An 18,445-nucleotide genomic window follows, 5' to 3' on the forward strand; every position below is an offset into this window, starting at 1 on the left:
GAAATTACCCAATCAAGTGGTGTGATTTTTCTTGCATGCAAAACAACCGAACACGATTGGTTGCATGCGTTTGTTGCCGGCCGGCTTGCTGCATATCATGTCTGTAGTCCGCAAATAAGGGCAGAGTGAAGGCCTAGGTCTTGTGTGTGGTGGAGCCGCCGGCGTGCCCATTCGTCTTCTCGCACAGGCGATCAGAACTCGGGCGCCGCCGTGACGGCAGCAGGAGTGCTGCAGTGGCGGGCACATGCATCCACCGGCGTCTACGACTTGTGATGAGTCACCCGCCACCGGTGTTTTGCTATCTGCGACTGCTGAGTGCCCGAGCACTGAGCCTGGAGGCATGTGTCGTCGTCTCTGACTTCAGTTAGTAAAACCATGATGGCATGATCTTAATCAATTACTGAATCAACCTGCTGCCCTTAATCACGGTTTCTTTTTCCAATTTCCTCACTGTGATTTTAATCTGTTAGTCTCATAAAGCAAATTAGGTTCAAGCATAAGCATTTTGATCAGCAATCGAAACAGCAAAAGGCATTTAGTTTAATTTTTAGGTTTATTTCAATTCTAATCTAAAGCTACGAACCGGTGCACATTAAATTATTGATACAACCTTTCTGCAACTGAACTGGCGCAGCGGCTGCAAAGCCTAATAGCAGAATATCACTACCGATCAGGCTATACTACCAGTTCAAAGATGAATGCAAATATATTTTCAGGATTACTTGCACCACGGCCAGCCCGCCCCCTCTATCTTTTCAACCCATTTCGCTTCAGTTTCGTGCAGCCGTATTTGCCCGTTTGCTGTTGTGGGTAGCACAAGCAGTGGCAAGGATCAAGGAGGAAGCCGCCGCGTGGGCAAGTGCAGGAGGGAAAGCTCTCTTACCTTTATTTGTTGTTCCTAATGCCAGGAGCAATTAGTTGATGGAACCTTACCCCTCGTGATGGTCTATCATGATGGGGCAGCGCTACTCGCGCTATAAGTTGTAAAACTCATCCTCTTCTTATTTATATAATGCCGGGATAACCGGGTCTTTCAAAAAAAAAATTATTCTTGTGTCGGTTCATAGTAGGTGTCCAAAAAAGTTCGAGCCAACAACTGCAACGTTCTGATGTATTATGTCGTAATTTTTTTTGCTGACTTGCATGATCTTTGCCCTACAATTGAATTTTTCCTTTTCAAGGTTTAATTCTTTCGGTTCATCTTGCAGCTTAGTTACCAAGCCACCACCGTTCACCTAAAATGGGTGAAGATCAGCCATGAGAATTTGTTAGCCACAGTTGGCCAATTGAGGACCATTGACATTTCCAGCAACAAAAGATTAAAAAAAAATAAAAAGTTTTTTTTCTTTTGGGCCTAGTTGCCTTGTACTTTTCTTTTGTTCTTTACTTTGTAAACCCTCATTCCTTCATTTAATTGAAAAGCAAAAAAAATAGGCAGGGGCCTCCCCTGCCGTTTCACGTCAAAAAAAAAGATTAAAAAAATTCTTTAGACATCCGGTGAGTATTCTCTTTCTAGACTACTGTCTGTTGCAGAATGAAATCCGGCCCAACTCGCTACACCAGGAGCAGAAAGCCTCTCAGGCCCAGGTTCACACAACATACTTGGCTTTTGGGCCTAACTTCGCCCAAAAGACTAGCTTGATAGGTGGGGACTGCCCTGTCTTATATGTTGTGCTCTCCCAACATCAACTACCGATGTGAGACTAAACTCAACAATCTCCCCCGTCACATATCAGACCCAACTCTTCACATCACACATATGTGCGATCTCCGGAAGAGGTTCTCCACGCCCAAGCCCAACGTCTGATCACACATCCCGTGTGAACCCACAAGACGTTAGTGGGCTCCCCCGTAACCATGTGACCCTGAGATTGTTCTAGGATTTGCTAACCATGGGCTTTGATACCAGTTGTTGGTGAACGAAATCTGGCCCAACTCAACACCATGAGCAGAAAGCCTCTCAGGCCCAGGTTCACACAACATACTTGTCCTTTGGGCCTAACTCAGCCCAAAAGACTAGCCTGATAGGTGATGACTGCCTTATCTTATATGTTGTGCTCTCCCAACATCAACTACCGATGTGGGACTAAACCCAACACTGTCTACACATATAGACCGAGCAAGTGCTGAAGATTTAATCCTAACTCAACCAAAGCTCCATACACATGAAAAGAAAAAGAAACGTGGTGTAACAAAATTCAGTGGTGATACTGAGTCTGAGATTCATAGTGATCTCACCACTACAAAAGATATATTCATAAAAGAGGTAGAACATATATTGGTAGTTATTTATCATTTTTCTATGTAGATAGTAAAGAAACACAATATATAGCCTGGGGGTATGTTGAACTTACATTAGCAGTTATTTTCACCATGAATGTACTTGGGATTCTCTCTAATATTTTGTCTGATTTGTTTCGTAATATAGCACCATAAAAGTGAATCCAATTTCACTACTGGAATCTCGATTTTTTCTAACGGTGCGAAAACCCACGGAAAAATTCGAATACCGTCAGAAAAATATTTTTCTGATGGTGTACCGTCAGAAAATAACCCACAGAAATAGAATGACAGAAAAATCGACTTTTTCTGTGGGTTCACCGTCAGAAACAATTTTTCTGTGGGTCTCACACGCACAGAAAAATTGTGTTCGCCCAGATTAAAACTAATTTTTCTGTGTGTTAATCCACACAGAAAAAAGAAATAAACGCACAGAAAAACACATGTTTTTTTTCTGTCGGTCTAGTGAACTCACAGAAAAATTTATTTCGCACAGATTAAAAATAATATTTCTGTGTACCCAGCCTCACAGAAAAAAAGAGTGTTAAACACACAAAAAAAATATTTTAAAACAGTAGCAACAGCATATTAAAATATATATTGTCCGTACAGTACTGAAGTCTACAAGCACGGCTCATAACTAATGACTATCATCATATTTCATCATACATGAATAGTATCATTTAGCCATGCATCAACATGTTACATTCAGCAATCTCGATACATATAATCAGCATGAAAGTTGTTACATATCATTGTTGTTCATAACAATGGACTCAATGTTTCAATGTCATTATACAGGTACAAAACACAATGTTATTGAAACCATATAAACAAAGCACGGCTACTGATCAACATATCTACAATCTGTTCTCAAACTAAGAAATTCCCAAAGCCTCCTGCAAAAGACCATTTTTCATTAATTAGAGTAATCTTGAGAATAGGAAAAATATTTAGAGGTAAAGAGAAAAGTAATTTCTAATAGACATTGAACTGAATTAACCATAACTCAAGATAGTGTTTAGACACTAGTCCATAAATTTCAGTAAGTTTATGAACCCAACCACAAGCCAAGCTGTGAGTAAGGTAACAAGAGATAGCTAATATTTGGTTTCATCAACAAAACTGAAAGACCTAATACTTTTCTCCACTAACTCTAATTAGAAAATCAGAGGCACATCATTTTGGAGATGAAATAAGAAATATGCATATTGTCAACATCAAGAATAAATAAAAATAATTATAAAAAAAATAGTTCAAATGAGAATACCTGAAGACAGCCAGCCATCAGTATATTTGTCAGTCAAACTGTACTGATCATTGCAGACTTTGACCATGTGTTGGTCCAGAATCTTTTCCAAACCCTGGAAGCACAAAAACAGCCCAATTTAGCAATCACAGACATCCCATTGATAAAAGTACAAAAGCACAAAAACTGGTAATAATGCTTGAGAAACAATGCTAGGATAACAATAACATAGCCACGAATAAGATATATTATTAAAACTAGTTGAGCGTCTTAATTGCAAACTACAATAGCAAGTGCAACCTTGTAATCAGAGAGAACAAAAAAAAATTCAGGCTGCAAGTCTAATGACACGTTGAAGAGCAAGTTTAAGAGAGAAATCAGAAATTTGGATGACTAAAAAAATAACATCAGCAGGTGATTTGACACCCAAAAAGAGAAGTGGAAGGGAGGGGGGGAAATATACCTTCAGACCTGGTCACAGCCTGTTACACCTGGCCATTAAAGAAAGAGTCAAACTAGAAGTACAAGGAAACACTGATTGGTTTTATTTTGGTCTTTTGGAACAAACTAGTACATGCCAATAACATAGAACGGTCATAATTCATAGCTGTCAATTCAATACATACTAACTCAAGTCAGTTTGCTTTCAAAATTGCATAATAATACATATGCATTTATTACTTTTTAACAACCAAATAGCAATTGTGCATGCTTGGTGTGTCCCCACTATCAGACCATGTACTAACTACAAAACAATTGATGAATTTGATTTAAAAAGTTACAAACTCTTTCGCCACCCTACAGCAAATAATTTGATTTGTACATGTCACAAGCCATGTTCTATCGCCAAGTAGCAAGCACAGACTTTTCGTAATCAAACATTAATCAGGAAAATTGAGTGCGCGAGTCTAACCGAGAATCTTTAACCGACCTGAGCCGCTGTTGAAGTAGGCGATGAGAAGGATGACACCCTGCAAACATGAGCACATAACACCATCAGCATCCGAAAAATGACAACTAACAGCAGTAGCAGTCGGGTAACAGACAGAGAGCTAGAATTACCAGGACGACGAGGGCAAAGGTGAGCACGGGAGGCGAGCGTGACTTGGGGTGGAACAGGATCCAGTTGGGGTGAGAAAGATAAGATGGAATGATGTGCCTGCTGAGAACTCACAAGGTACTGCTCAATGGAAAGAGACAACTGATTCTAGTAACAAGGACTGGAAAGCAGATGGATGGGGTGCCAAATCTGGTAACAGGAGCAGCCAAAGAAACAATAGAGGAGAAGAACATTCTTCTAGAAGTTGACCATCTCCAGAAATTTCACATTTGAAAGTATTACCTAAGTTTCATAGTCCAAGCCAACAAATATATGATTTGCATGCAAAAAAGTCATGTTCTTCTACAAATAGCAATGCAAAAATCACAGAGCTCTATTGAATTGAGCTAATAGAAAAGAAACTATTGATCATTCCAGATCCATTAGAGAGCAGTATGTCAAAAGCACAAGAACTACATATATTTCACCTAGAGCAAAAGAACTCGAGAAATGGCTCAGATTTACCCATTATCAGCATGACAACTGAAACTTAATTTCACCTGGAACTTAATTTAATTCTCTCTATCTAATGGGAATTGAACTGGCCACAGAACTGGTTGCTTGTACTGGTACAAGCCATCCTAGTTAAGCAGCAAACAGAACAAAATATCCCAAGTACCAGCTCATAAGGTGCTAAAGTGCAGAAGTTCTCTAATGGAAACCTGATTCATCACAGCCACTCAAGAGTAGTACAAAACAAAAAAAGTCACAAGACATAGTTAGGGAAGGGGAGAGCAGCGCGGCACGAAACTGCAACATAGAAGGTGGTAATTAGATTACTATAAGTATGATGGCTGCAATCACTAATATGTATATCACAGAAAAAAGAGCAAACCTATTCAACGTTAGTAAAAGTTGCCTCCTCTGGAATCTCAGAAATTCCAGATGACAATAGGTGACGAGAATGTTCACGTGTGTTGTACAATTTATCCCTGACATCACCAAGTATGACACGATATGGTTCATTTGGAGGAACTTGCTTCCAGAATTCTGCGAGCAACAAAGCAACAACGCTCAATTAGTAATATAAACCTTTGAACAAATGCAGTAAGCCTCTTTGCAGGGAAAAATGTAATAAATCATCCACTCTACAAGAGAATGCAGGGTGTAGCATCCAAGTTGCTGATTAGGGCTCTGTTTGGTATTGTGGTGGTGGCTCTAATAAGACACTTAGTTCTAATTTTGGATGTTGCTAGTTTGAAAATCTATTTGAATTTGTAACAGTAAAAATCCATGTTAGGAGTAGGACATAAAAAATATATTCAAGTCTATTGAAGAACTATAGTACAATAGATTAATGATTCAAATGAAAGAGGTTTGTAGCCTCCAGAACATATTTCGAAGCTTCTCTCACCTAGCTTTGCTACGTAGGATGTATTAAATTGAAATTATTTTCTACAGACTCAATTTTAGCTGCTTTGACCTAACATATGCAGTTTCTAAAATATCTGATGAGTTCAAGCTTGACTGTGTATCCAAACCATATATAAATTATAAATGGCAATTAGCATGCACACTTTTCTCGAATTAGTATGCATACTTTTTGTAGTGCTTATGCACTAATGCATATTAAGCGCAAGTAGAGTGTTCGGGAATTCAAAAGGTATACAGAACCAAGATGTGGTTAGCCATTATACATAATCCTACGGTGAACCATAGACAATAAGAATAAAAATACAAAAATGGCATACTTAAATGGTTATTATCCATAGATATGCAGTTTAATCCAAATTCCCTTGTTAGATTACAGCTCTGTTACCTATATAGTGCTTTGCAGCTTTTCTTGAAGAGCGATGTAGTTCATATGCACGGATCCGAATCCGGGAGAGGGAGTGAAAGGTCCTAATATGGCTAGAGGGGGGGGGGTGAATAGCCTATTTAAAAATCTACAAATCAACTAGAGCAATTTGATTAGTATGACAAATAGCGTAATGCAAACTTGCTCTAGCTCTACAAGGGTTGCAAGCCACCTATCCAACAATTCTAGTTGCAATGAATACTTAGGCACACAAACTAGCTATGTAATTACTCACTAAGAGCTCTCAACCTTGCTACTCTAAAGAGCTCAACTAGATGAATGTAAATAATAAAGCAAGCTCTCAATTCTAATTACACTAAAGAACTTGTATCAACTAGTTTGCAAGAATGTAAATGAGTGAGTAGAGTGATTATACCGACGTGTAGGGGATGAACCAATCACAAGATGAATATATAGCCAATCACCGGGAGAATGACAAAGAAGAGAGACAATCAATTTTCTCCCGAGGTTCACGTGCTTGCCAACACGCTACGTCCCTGTTGTGTCGACCAACACTTGGTGCCTCGGCGGCTAAGAGGTGTTTCACAAACCTCATCCACACGATTGGACACCGCAAGAACCGACCCACAAGTGAGGTAACTCAATGACACGAGCAATTTACTAGAGTTACCTTTCGGCGCTCCGTCGGGGAAGGTACAACTCCCCTCACAATCACCGAAGGCGGCCACGAACAATCACCAACTCGTGCCGATCCTTCACTGCTGCTCCAACCGTCTAGGTGGTGGCAACCACCAAGAGAAACAAGCGAAATCCGCAGCGCAACATGAATACCAAGTGCCTCTAGATGCAATCACTCAAGCAATGCACTTGGATTCTCTCCCAATCTCACAATGATGATGGATCAATGATGGAGATGAGTGGGAGGGATTTGGCTAAGCTCACAAGGTTACTATGTCAATGAAAATGTGCAAGAGTTGTCCCTTGAGCCAGCCATGGGGCTATAAATAGAGCCTCCATCAAATAGAGCCGTTGTACCCCTTCACTGAGCAAAACACGCTCTGACCGGACGCTCCGGTCATACCGACCGGACGCTGGCCCTCAGCGTCCGGTCGCTCGATGGATGCCACGCGTCACCAGCTTCAAACGCTGTTCGTTAGATTTCAACGGCTACGAAGCTGACCGGACGCTCCGGTCAAAACTGACTAGACGCTGAAGCCCCAGCGTCCGGTCGTTTCTAGTAAGCTCCCCGAGGCATGTTTTTTCGACCGGACGCGTCCGGTCCACCTTGACCGGACGTAGCCAGCATCCGGTGCTCAACCCTTAGCCACTGTGCAGACCCGTCAGTTTGACCGGAAGCAGAAACCAGCGTCCGGTGCATCTCAGGTCCAGCGTCTGGTGCAACACCAAAACTAGCGACCTCTCTGCCAGCTCGACCGGACGCAGCCTTTCAGCGTCCGATCGCTGAGTGACCCAGCGTCCGGTCAGTAGACCGACGCCAGCATCATTTCGACCAACTCCATTTCAACTCTAACTTCTTCACCCTTGCTCAAATGTGCCAACCACCAAGAATTTTGCATCCGGCGCAATAGAAAATAGACATTTCATTTTTCCAAAAGCGCCGAATCCCGCCGAGCTTGCGAGGCGGGAGGGAGAGAGGGACCCAAACCCATCTCAACCCTGCAAACACCTTGTGCACATGTGTTAGCATATTTTCACAAATATTTTCAAGGGTGTTAGCACTCCACTACATCCTAAATGCATATGCAATGAGTTAGAGCATCTAGTGGCACTTTGATAACCGCATTTCGATACGAGTTACACTCCTCTTAATAGTACGGCTATCTATCCTAAATGTGATCACACTCACTAAGTGTCTTGATCACTAAAACAAAATGGCTCCTACATTTTATACCTTTGCCTTGAGCCTTTTGTTTTTCTCTTTCTTCTTTTCCAAGTTCAAGCATTTGATCATCACCATGCTATCACCATTGTCATGATCTTCATCATTGCTTCATCACTTGGAGTAGTGCTACCTATCTCATAATTATCTTGATAAACTAAGTTAGCACTTAGGGTTTCATCAATTAACCAAAACCAAACTAGAGCTTTCAATCTCCCCCTTTTTGGTAATTGATGACAACCCTTATACAAAGATATGAATTAAAGTTCATTTGAATCCATGTTGCTTGCCCAAGCTTATTTACCATGTGTAAAGGGTATAGGCAAGTTTCATGAACTCCATATGGTAGTAATTGCTCCCCCTACATATGTGCTAAGATTTTGGATTGTAGCTTGCACATATGCTTAGATAGGAAATATAGGAGTCAATTTCTACCAAATGATGCTAAGGTATAAGAGATGGACCTTTGAAGCGTGATACCAATCGGAGTGCACCAATATACCATCCTTAGCACCATTAGTAACTAGACATACACAAAAACTAGAATACCCCATGAGATCAACATTAAAAGCAAGGGTCTAGTTTTCATAATGTGAGCATGAGTCTAGTTACTTTTAGCCTATGCATGCTAGTTTTTCATTTCATCATTCAAACCTATAACTAGCATACACCACACAAGCATGAATGTTGAAACTTAGAATTTGTACCATGCGAGCAAATATATGAAATGTTCATCATACAAGTTTATGAGCTTGCTCCCCCTACTTGTGTGCTCAAAATTTTAATTGGTCCCTTTCCTTTAGCATATCTCTCCCCTTATGTCCAATGCTCCCCTATCACTCATATCTTTGTTTTTCTCCCCCTTTGTCAACAATTAGCACAAAAGGTGGGCTTAAATTATGGATAGGTTGGGGTGAAACCATGTGAAATAAGGATCATTTTCTCAATTTTGGTTCAATCTAGATTACTTACAAAAGATATTTAACTCGGTTTGATCCAAGGACAAGCTTCTTCACACCTCCAAATAAGGGTTATCTTGTACCATGTTGAGTTAAACACTTATAGCTCATTTTCTAAATCAAACACTAGGTTTACAAGCCCACAAATATGTCATATGCTACCACTAGATCATTTCAAACATACAAGCAATAGTGGTACCATATAAGCATCAAATTCATTTGATTTTCATGAATGAGCCTAGGACATGATAGGAATGACTAGATGCACTAAACAAGTCCTTAGTAATGAATGGATGACATGTCAATCAACTTTACCTTGCTTTGCTCGAAGGAGAGGCATGTCATATAATGGGGGTGCATCAACACATATTGGAGAAGTCAAGTATATTCAATTTATTCCTTAGCTTGCAAAACCTCTTCTCATCAAGTGGCTTGGTGAATATGTCGGCAAGTTGATCTTCGGTGCCCACACTCTCTATGCAAATGTCCCCTTTTTGTTGGTGATCTCTTATGAAATGATGGCGGACATCAATATGCTTTGTTCTTGAGTGTTGAACTGGGTTATTGGTGAGCTTGATGGCACTTTCATTGTCACATAGCAATGGCACTTGCTTGAACTTGATTCCAAAGTCACTCAAAGTAGCCTTCATCCAAAGTAATTGAGCACAACAACTACCGGCCGAAATGTACTCCGCTTCGGCGGTTGAAAGTGCTACACTATTTTGCTTCTTTGATGACCAAGATACAAGTGATCTTCCCAATAGTTGACATGTGCCCAATGTGCTCTTTCTCTCAACTTTGCATCCCGCATAATCGGAATCCGAATATCCAATCAACTCAAATCTTGCTCCTTTGGGATACCATAATCCAACATGTTGTGTATGCTTCAAGTACCTCAATATTCTCTTTGTTGCCTTCAAATGACTTTCTCTTGGTGAGGCTTGAAATCTAGCACACATGCATACACTAAACACCACATCCGGTCTTGATGCGGTCACATAGAGTAGACTTCCAATCATAGACCGATACATCTTTTGATCCACCATGTTGCCACTAGCATCACTATCCAAGCTTCCACTTGTCTCCATTGGTGTACTAATAGCTTTACTCTCATCCATTTCAAACTTCTTGAGCATGTCCTTGATATACTTGCCTTGACTCACAAATGTGCCATTCTCCATTTGCTTGATTTGAAGACCAAGGAAGTAACTAAGTTCTCCAATCATAGATATCTCAAACTCACTTGCCATCATCTTGCCAAACTCCTCACAAAATTCTTGATTTGTTGATCCAAAGATGATATCATCAACATAGATTTGCATTACAAACAAGTCATTTCCAAGCCTTTTGGTGAAGAGAGTGGTGTCAACCTTTCCCATCTTGAATCCCTTAGAGAGTAGGAAATCCCTCAATCTCTTATACCATGCTCTAGGTGCTTGTTTCAATCCATACAAAGCCTTTCTCAACTTGAACACATGGTTGGGTTTCTTTTCATCTTCAAAACCGGGAGGTTGCTCAACACACACAAGCTCATTGATGTACCCATTGAGAAATGCACTTTTCACATCCATTTGGTACAACTTGATGTTGTGGGCACATGCATAAGCTAGCAAGATCCTAATTGCTTCCAATCTTGCAACCGGGGCATATGTTTCTCCAAAGTCAAGACCTTCAACTTGAGTATAACCTTGAGCCACTAATCTTGCTTTGTTCCTTATCACTATCCCATCTTGATCTTGCTTGTTCTAAAAGACCCACTTGGTTCCAATCACATTATGACCCTTAGCCTCTCAACTAACTCCCATACTTGGTTTCTTGTGAAGTTGTTTAGCTCTTCATGCATAGCATTGACCCAATCAACATCATTCAAAGCTTCATCTATCTTCTTAGGCTCAATGGATGACACGAATGAGAAGTGCTCACAAAATGAAGCCAATTTTGATCTTGTTTGCACACCTCTCGAAATATCACCAATGATAGTGTCCAATAGATGATCTCTTGCAACATTGGTTGGTTGAAGCATTTGCACTTGATTGCTTGCATTTGATTGATCACTTGATTGAGATGATGAACTAGCCATTTGTTGATCTTGCACATTGCCATTACTTGTGCTTGCTTGGATTTGATCATGAGAACCACTTGCTTGCACATTTGAGTTAGAGAGCACTTGATTCTTGTCATCTTCAATATCAATCACCTCTCTAGGCCTTATATCACCAATGTCTATGTTCTTCATTGCATTGACCAATTAAGTGCCTCTTACATCATCTAGATTCTCATCTTCCTCTTGGGAACCATTTGTTTCATCAAATTCCACATCATGAACCTCCTCAAGAGTACCACTAGCCAAATTCCAAACTCTATAAGCCTTGCTAGTAGTGGAGTAACCAAGCAAGAAACCTTCATCACATTTCTTTTCAAACTTGCTCAATCTAGTGCCTTTCTTCAATATATAGCATTTACATCCAAAAACCCGAAAGTATGCTATATTGGGCTTTCTTCCATTTAATAGCTCATAGGGGGTCTTCTCCATCATGGGGTGACAATAGAGTCGGTTGCTATAATAGCAAGCCGTGTTGATTGCTTTGGCCCAAAATGAATGACTCACATTGTACTCACTCAACATTGATCTTGCCATATCAATCAAGGTTCTATTCTTTCTTTCAACTAGCCCATTTGATTGAAAAGTATACTTGGCCGAGAATTGATGTCTAATTCCAAATTCATCACACAACTCATCAATTCTAGTGTTCTTGAATTCACTACCATTGTCACTTCTAACTTTCTTGATGGTTGTTTCAAACTCATTGTGAATGCCCTTGACAAATGATTTGAATATTGCAAACACATCACTCTTGTCACCAAGAAAGAACACCCATGTGTATCTAGTGAAATCATCCACAATCACAAATCCATACTTGTTTCCACCAATGCTAGTGTATGTGGTTGGTCCAAACAAGTCCATGTGCATCAACTCAAATGCCTTAGATGTGCTCATTATGCTCTTCTTAGGATGTGTATTACCAACTTGCTTTCCGGCTTGTCATGCACTACATAGCTTATCCTTCTCAAATGTGACATCTTTCAAGCCTCTAACTAAGTCATGCTTAATCAATTTGTTCAATTGTTTCATACCAACATGACCAAGCCTTCTATGCCATAACCAACCCATGCTAGACTTAGTGATCAAACATGTTGACAATTGAGCTTCTCTAGCATTGAAATCAACTAAGTATAGATTCTCATATCTAAATCCTTTGAATATCAAGTTAGATCCATCTACACTTATGATCTCTACATCATCCACGCCAAATATGCACTTGAAACCAAGATCACACAATTGGGCTACCGACAATAGGTTGAAGTTCAAGCTCTCTACTAGTAGCACATTGGAAATGCTCAAGTCATTGGATATTGCAATCTTACCAAGCCCCTTGACTTTGCCTTTGCCATTGTCACCAAATGTGATACTATCAATCCCATTGCTCTTGCTTTCATTGATTGAATTGAACATTCTTGGATCACCGGTCATGTGTTGTGTGCACCCACTATCAAGCACCCAATGCCTTCCTCCGGCTTTATAATTTACCTACAAAAGAAGATCAATTCTTTTTAGGTACCCAAACTTGTTTGGGTCCTTGTAGGTTAGTCACCAAGGTCTTTGGTACCCAAATGGCCTTCTTCTTTGGGGCCACAATTGGTGTACCAATGAACTTAGCCTTCACACCATTGGCACCCTTATAAAGCATGTAACAAGAATCAAATTTGATTGAGGATACATTAGGTAGCTTGTTCTTGTTAGTCTTGCAATTTTGCTCTATATGCCCAACTTGCTTGTATCTATTGCAAAACCGACCATTGCCCTTCACAAAGCTAGCTTTGGGAGTGACAAAGGCCGCCTTGCCTTTCTTGGGGGTATAGCCTAATCCCTCTTTGTTGAGAGAAAACCTTTGGCTACCCAAGCACTTTAGCAAGCGGGCATCTCCACCATAGGCATTGCCTAAGGCATGAGTGAGCTCATTCACCTCCTTCTTGAGGGTTTCATTTTCCACCATTAGTGATGTATCATTCATAGGTGGAGTGGTAATGGTTGTGCTACAAGAGGTGTTAGTGGGAGCAATAGCAATAGGCTTATAAGTAGATTCATTAATAAGATCACATGTTAGTCCCACATCACATGTAACTATCACTTGCTCCTCCTTGGTTTCCTCCTTCTTGACTTGCTCAATGAGAGAGGAGTGAGCCTTTTCAAGCTTAGAGTGAGCTTTGCCAAGCTTCTCATGGGCATCCACTAGCCCCTCATGAGTGGCATTGAGCTCATCAAAGGATTGCTCAAGAAATTTTACTCTCTTGCGCAATTCTTTGCACTCCTTTCTCTTCATCTCATTGCAAGCGTGCACTTGCTCACACATGTCCATGAGCTCCTCCTTGGAGTACTCCTCATCTTCATCATCACTCCTACAAGAATCACTTTCATCATCATCACTCTTATCATATTTTACCTTGGTAGGCTTAGCCATGAGGCATGTTGATAGAGTGTTGAAGATGGAGGGCTTGTTGTTGATGGCGATGCTTGCTAGTGCTTTCTTGATTGACTTCTTGCCATCATCACTAGAGTCATCACTATCCGATGAGCCATCACTATCCCAAGTGACCACATAGCCTCCACCCTTCTTCTTCTTTTGAAAGGTCATCCTCTTCTCCCTCTTCTCCTTCTTTTCTTTCTTGTCCTTGAGAATATATAACTTGGCACTCTTCACCTCCGGTGTGCCCTCATAGGTTTCCTCCAATCTCCTCCACACTTCATTTGCTCTTTCACAATCCTTGATTTGCTCAAATACCTTTGGATCAAGGGCATTGTATAGGGTGTTGAGAGCCATTGTATTGCATTGCTTGTTAGACTTATCTTGGTTGGTGGGATTGTCGGGATTAATGATAGCATAATCATTCTCGGTTACATCCCATACTTGATCATTGATTAAACCAAGATACACACTTATCTTTCTCTTCCAATAATCATAGCTTGTGCCATCAAAGAATGGTGGTTTGCCCCCCACATGGTTGAACACAACTTGAGCCATAATTTGACACCGAGGTTGTTAAGCCTTCAATCAAACGGTGACCACGGCTCTGATACCACTTGAAAGGTCCTAATATGGCTAGAGGGGGGGTGAATAGCCTATTTAAAAATCTACAAATCAACTAGAGCAATTTGATTAGTATGACAAATAGCGTAATGCAAACTTGCTCTAGCTCTACAAGGGTTGCAAGCCACCTATCCAACAATTCTAGTTGCAATGAATACTTAGGCACACAAACTAGCTATGTAATTACTCACTAAGAGCTCTCAACCTTGCTACTCTAAAGAGCTCAACTAGATGAATGTAAATAATAAAGCAAGCTCTTAATTCTAATTACACTAAAGAGCTTGTATCAACTAGTTTGCAAGAATGTAAATGAGTGAGTAGAGTGATTATACCGACATATAGGGGATGAACCAATCACAAGATGAATATATAGCCAATCACCGGGAGAATGACAAAGAAGAGAGACAATCGATTTTCTCCCGAGGTTCACGTGCTTGCCAACACGCTACGTCCCCGTTGTGTCGACCAACACTTGGTGGTTCGGCGGCTAAGAGGTGTTTCACAAACCTCATCCACACGATTGGACACCGCAAGAACTGACCCACAAGTGAGGTAACTCAATGACACGAGTAATTTACTAGAGTTACCTTTTGGCGCTCCGCCGGGGAAGGTACAACTCCCCTCACAATCACCGAAGGCGGCCACGAACAATCACCAACTCATGCCGATCCTTCACCGCTGCTCCAACCGTCTAGGTGGTGGCAACCACCAAGAGAAACAAGCGAAATCCGCAGCGCAACACGAATACCAAGTGCCTCTAGATGCAATCACTCAAGCAATGCACTTGGATTCTCTCCCAATCTCACAATGATGATGGATCAATGATGGAGATGAGTGGGAGGGATTTGGCTAAGCTCACAAGGTTGCTATGTCAATGAAAATGTGCAAGAGTTGTCCCTTGAGCCGGCCATGGGGCTATAAATAGAGCCCCCATCAAATAGAGCCGTTGTACCCCTTCACTGGGCAAAACACGCTCTGACCGGACGCTCCGGTCATACCGACCGGACGCTGGCCCTCAGCGTCCGGTCGCCCGATGGACACCACGCGTCACCAGCTTCAAACGCTGTTCGTCAGATTTCAACGGCTACGAAGCTGACCGGACGCTCCGGTCAAAACTGACCGGACGCTGAAGCCCCAGCGTCCGGTTGTTTTCAGTAAGCTCCCCGAGGCATGTTTTTTCGACCGGACGCGTCCGGTCCACCTTGACCGGACGCAGCCAGCGTCCGGTGCTCAACCCTTAGCCACTGTGCAGACCCGTCAGTTTGACCGGACGCAGAAACCAGCGTTCGATGCATCTCAGGTCCAGCGTCTGGTGCAACACCGAAACTAGCGACCTCTCTGCCAGCTCGACCGAACGCAGCCTTTCAGCGTCCGGTCGCTGAGTGACCCAGCATCCGGTCAGTAGACCGACGCCAGCATCATTTCGACCAACTCCATTTCAACTCTAACTTCTTCACCCTTGCTCAAATGTGCCAACCACCAAGAATTTTGCATCTGGCGCAATAGAAAATAGACATTTCATTTTTCCAAAAGCGCCGAATCCCGCCGAGCTTGCGAGGCGGGAGAGAGAGAGGGACCCAAACCCATCTCAACCCTGCAAACACCTTGTGCACATGTGTTAGCATATTTTCACAAATATTTTCAAGGGTGTTAACATTCCACTAGATCCTAAATGCATATGCAATGAGTTAGAGCATCTAGTGGCACTTTGATAACCGCATTTCGATACGAGTTACACTCCTCTTAATAGTACGGCTATCTATCCTAAATGTGATCACACTCACTAAGTGTCTTGATCACTAAAACAAAATGGCTCCTACATTTTATACCTTTGCCTTGAGCCTTTTGTTTTTCTCTTTCTTCTTTTCCAAGTTCAAGCATTTGATCATCACCATGCTATCACCATTATCATGATCTTCGTCATTGCTTCATCACTTGGAGTAGTGCTACCTATCTCATAATTATCTTGATAAACTAGGTTAGCACTTAGGGTTTCATCAATTAACCAAAACCAAACTAGAGCTTTCAGGGAGGGACGGCGTCGGGGAAGAAGGCCAGGGCGGGGCGGCGCCGGGGACCACCACCACCACGCCCAGTGGCAAACATATTCCCCCGTCCCAAAATAACTGTCGTTCTCACTTCCCGAGAAATATCATTGATTAACTATATATTAAAATATATTAATATTTATGCTAAGTAATTAGTATCATCGAAAAAAATCTTTAGATCTAGTTTTTTAACAAATTTATTTAGAGATACCAATATTGCATATATTTTCTACAAATCGAGTCAAACTTATGACACGAAAACCCAAAACGACACTTATTTTGGGATGGAGGGAATAGTCGTGTCTGTCACGAAGCGGCAAGGGAAGGCTTCGACGTGCGTCAGCAGATGTAGAAGACGTTGGAAACGCGCCGGCAGAAGCGGGATAGTAGTAGAAACGAGCTATGGAGCGAGGCTTGCAATGTGACTGTCCCAACCCAATCTATGTAGGGGTTAGAGCATCTCTAACACTACTACCTAAAACACACTACCTAAAACTGTATTTGGGTAGCTACCAATTTTTGTACTACCTAAATTTTGCTCTCTACTCCAACAGTCCTACCTAAAACTGGCTACCTATTTTCATTCTAGCAGATGGGTCGTTCCAATAAATTCTTTAGAGGACCCTCAAAATCCTTGGACGGGCACTTGTAGTAGGCAGGTTTGGAAGGTCAGTCACATGCGTTGTGTGTAGTAGGCAGGTTGGTATTAGTTGGCATGTACCAGTAAACAATGCATCATCTATGTTTCACTTCATATGCATTGCAGGTAAAAGAGAAAGTACTATATATATATGCTCGTCCTCGCTCCTCGATCGTTCACTAGCTAGCTAGGGGCTAAGGGCATGATGATCACCAACAATAAATCAGCAGCATGCCGTCCCAACTTAGTGCTTTTGCTATCCTTATTTTTACTAGCCGCATTTGCTCAAGCTCAGGCACCACCCCCTCCACCGCCGGCTGGTGCCCCTCCACCGCCGGCTGGTGGGCCTCCTATACACCACGTCTACTGGGACATTCGCACTGAAACATTTCAAGTTCTCCGCACTAAGTTGATGCGGCTGGTACTCGACTACGCCAACAGAAATCCTCCTTACAACCCTCCAAGTGTCAACCAAATACCGGTGACGGGCCCTAGGCGGCGAGGCTTCTACGACCCCCCACCTGAATGGATATATATCCATATCAAGGTCGGGGAAGCGCCGGAAGAGCAGGTGACGTTGGCGATGGCGATAGACGATTTGTATATAATAGGTTTCTGTAATGGGGACAATGTGTGGTACCAGTTTAGTGGAGATAAGGATGTTTTTAAAGGCCTGCCGCCTGGAACCCACATCTTACCCATAGAGGAGAACTACAGAGATTTGATTAGTGGCGGCCGTGTGAATATGCCACTGGTGCCTTTAGGAAAAAACTCTGCTACGCATGCAACCTTACAGCTTGCAACATACAACCACATAATCAGTCCTAAAGAACAAGCCAAAGATGGGCTTGTCAGGTTCGTTATAATGATAGGGGAAGGCATGCGTCTGCAAAAGATCGATGAGACATTCTCGGGGGATAATTGGGAGGAGACGTTCCTCACCACAGACGACGCGCTCTCTGTGGTCGACTGGGGATCGAGCTCAAGGCTCGTCATACGGTGGTTCCTAACAGGGGGCGCAAAATGGGGTGGAGGTTGTACATGGCGTGTTTGGGACTGCTCCGCTCCACGTTTTTTTTAGCTCCGCTTCATGTTTTTTAGCCAAACGGTTTCAGCTCCACGCACTCTGCTCCAGAAAAAAGGGTGGAGTTGTGAGAGCACCTAAAGAGGTACTCCACAAACTCCAGTTTTTTGTGGAGCTGCTCCACGGTGGAGTTTATGGAACAGAGTTTGTGGAGCAGTCCCAAACACCCCCTAAGGATGTCGCTAGGAAGGTGAAGAAAAATAGTCACATCTCTGGACCGAACGATGCATTGAACAATAGATATTATTTGTGACTTCGCCCAAAAATAATCCAGCTGATT

General features: G+C 42.0%; 1 protein-coding gene across 1 annotated transcript; it reads left to right on the forward strand.

Moving 5' to 3' along the window:
• Window positions 1-17,283: 17,283 nt before the first annotated feature.
• Window positions 17,284-18,162, forward strand: LOC136500166 (ribosome-inactivating protein 3-like). Its single transcript, XM_066495550.1, has one exon. The coding sequence runs from the start codon at window positions 17,284-17,286 to the stop codon at window positions 18,160-18,162; it is 879 nt and encodes a 292-aa protein (XP_066351647.1).
• Window positions 18,163-18,445: the final 283 nt, after the last annotated feature.

The sequence above is a fragment of the Miscanthus floridulus genome, chromosome 13, assembly GCF_019320115.1.
Source record: "Miscanthus floridulus cultivar M001 chromosome 13, ASM1932011v1, whole genome shotgun sequence".
Classification (NCBI taxonomy): Eukaryota; Viridiplantae; Streptophyta; class Magnoliopsida; order Poales; family Poaceae; genus Miscanthus; species Miscanthus floridulus.

Coding starts and splice junctions, on each gene's coding strand:
- LOC136500166 (XM_066495550.1), top strand. CDS start 17,284: ATGATGATCACCAACAATAAATCAGCAGCATGCCGTCCCAACTTAGTG.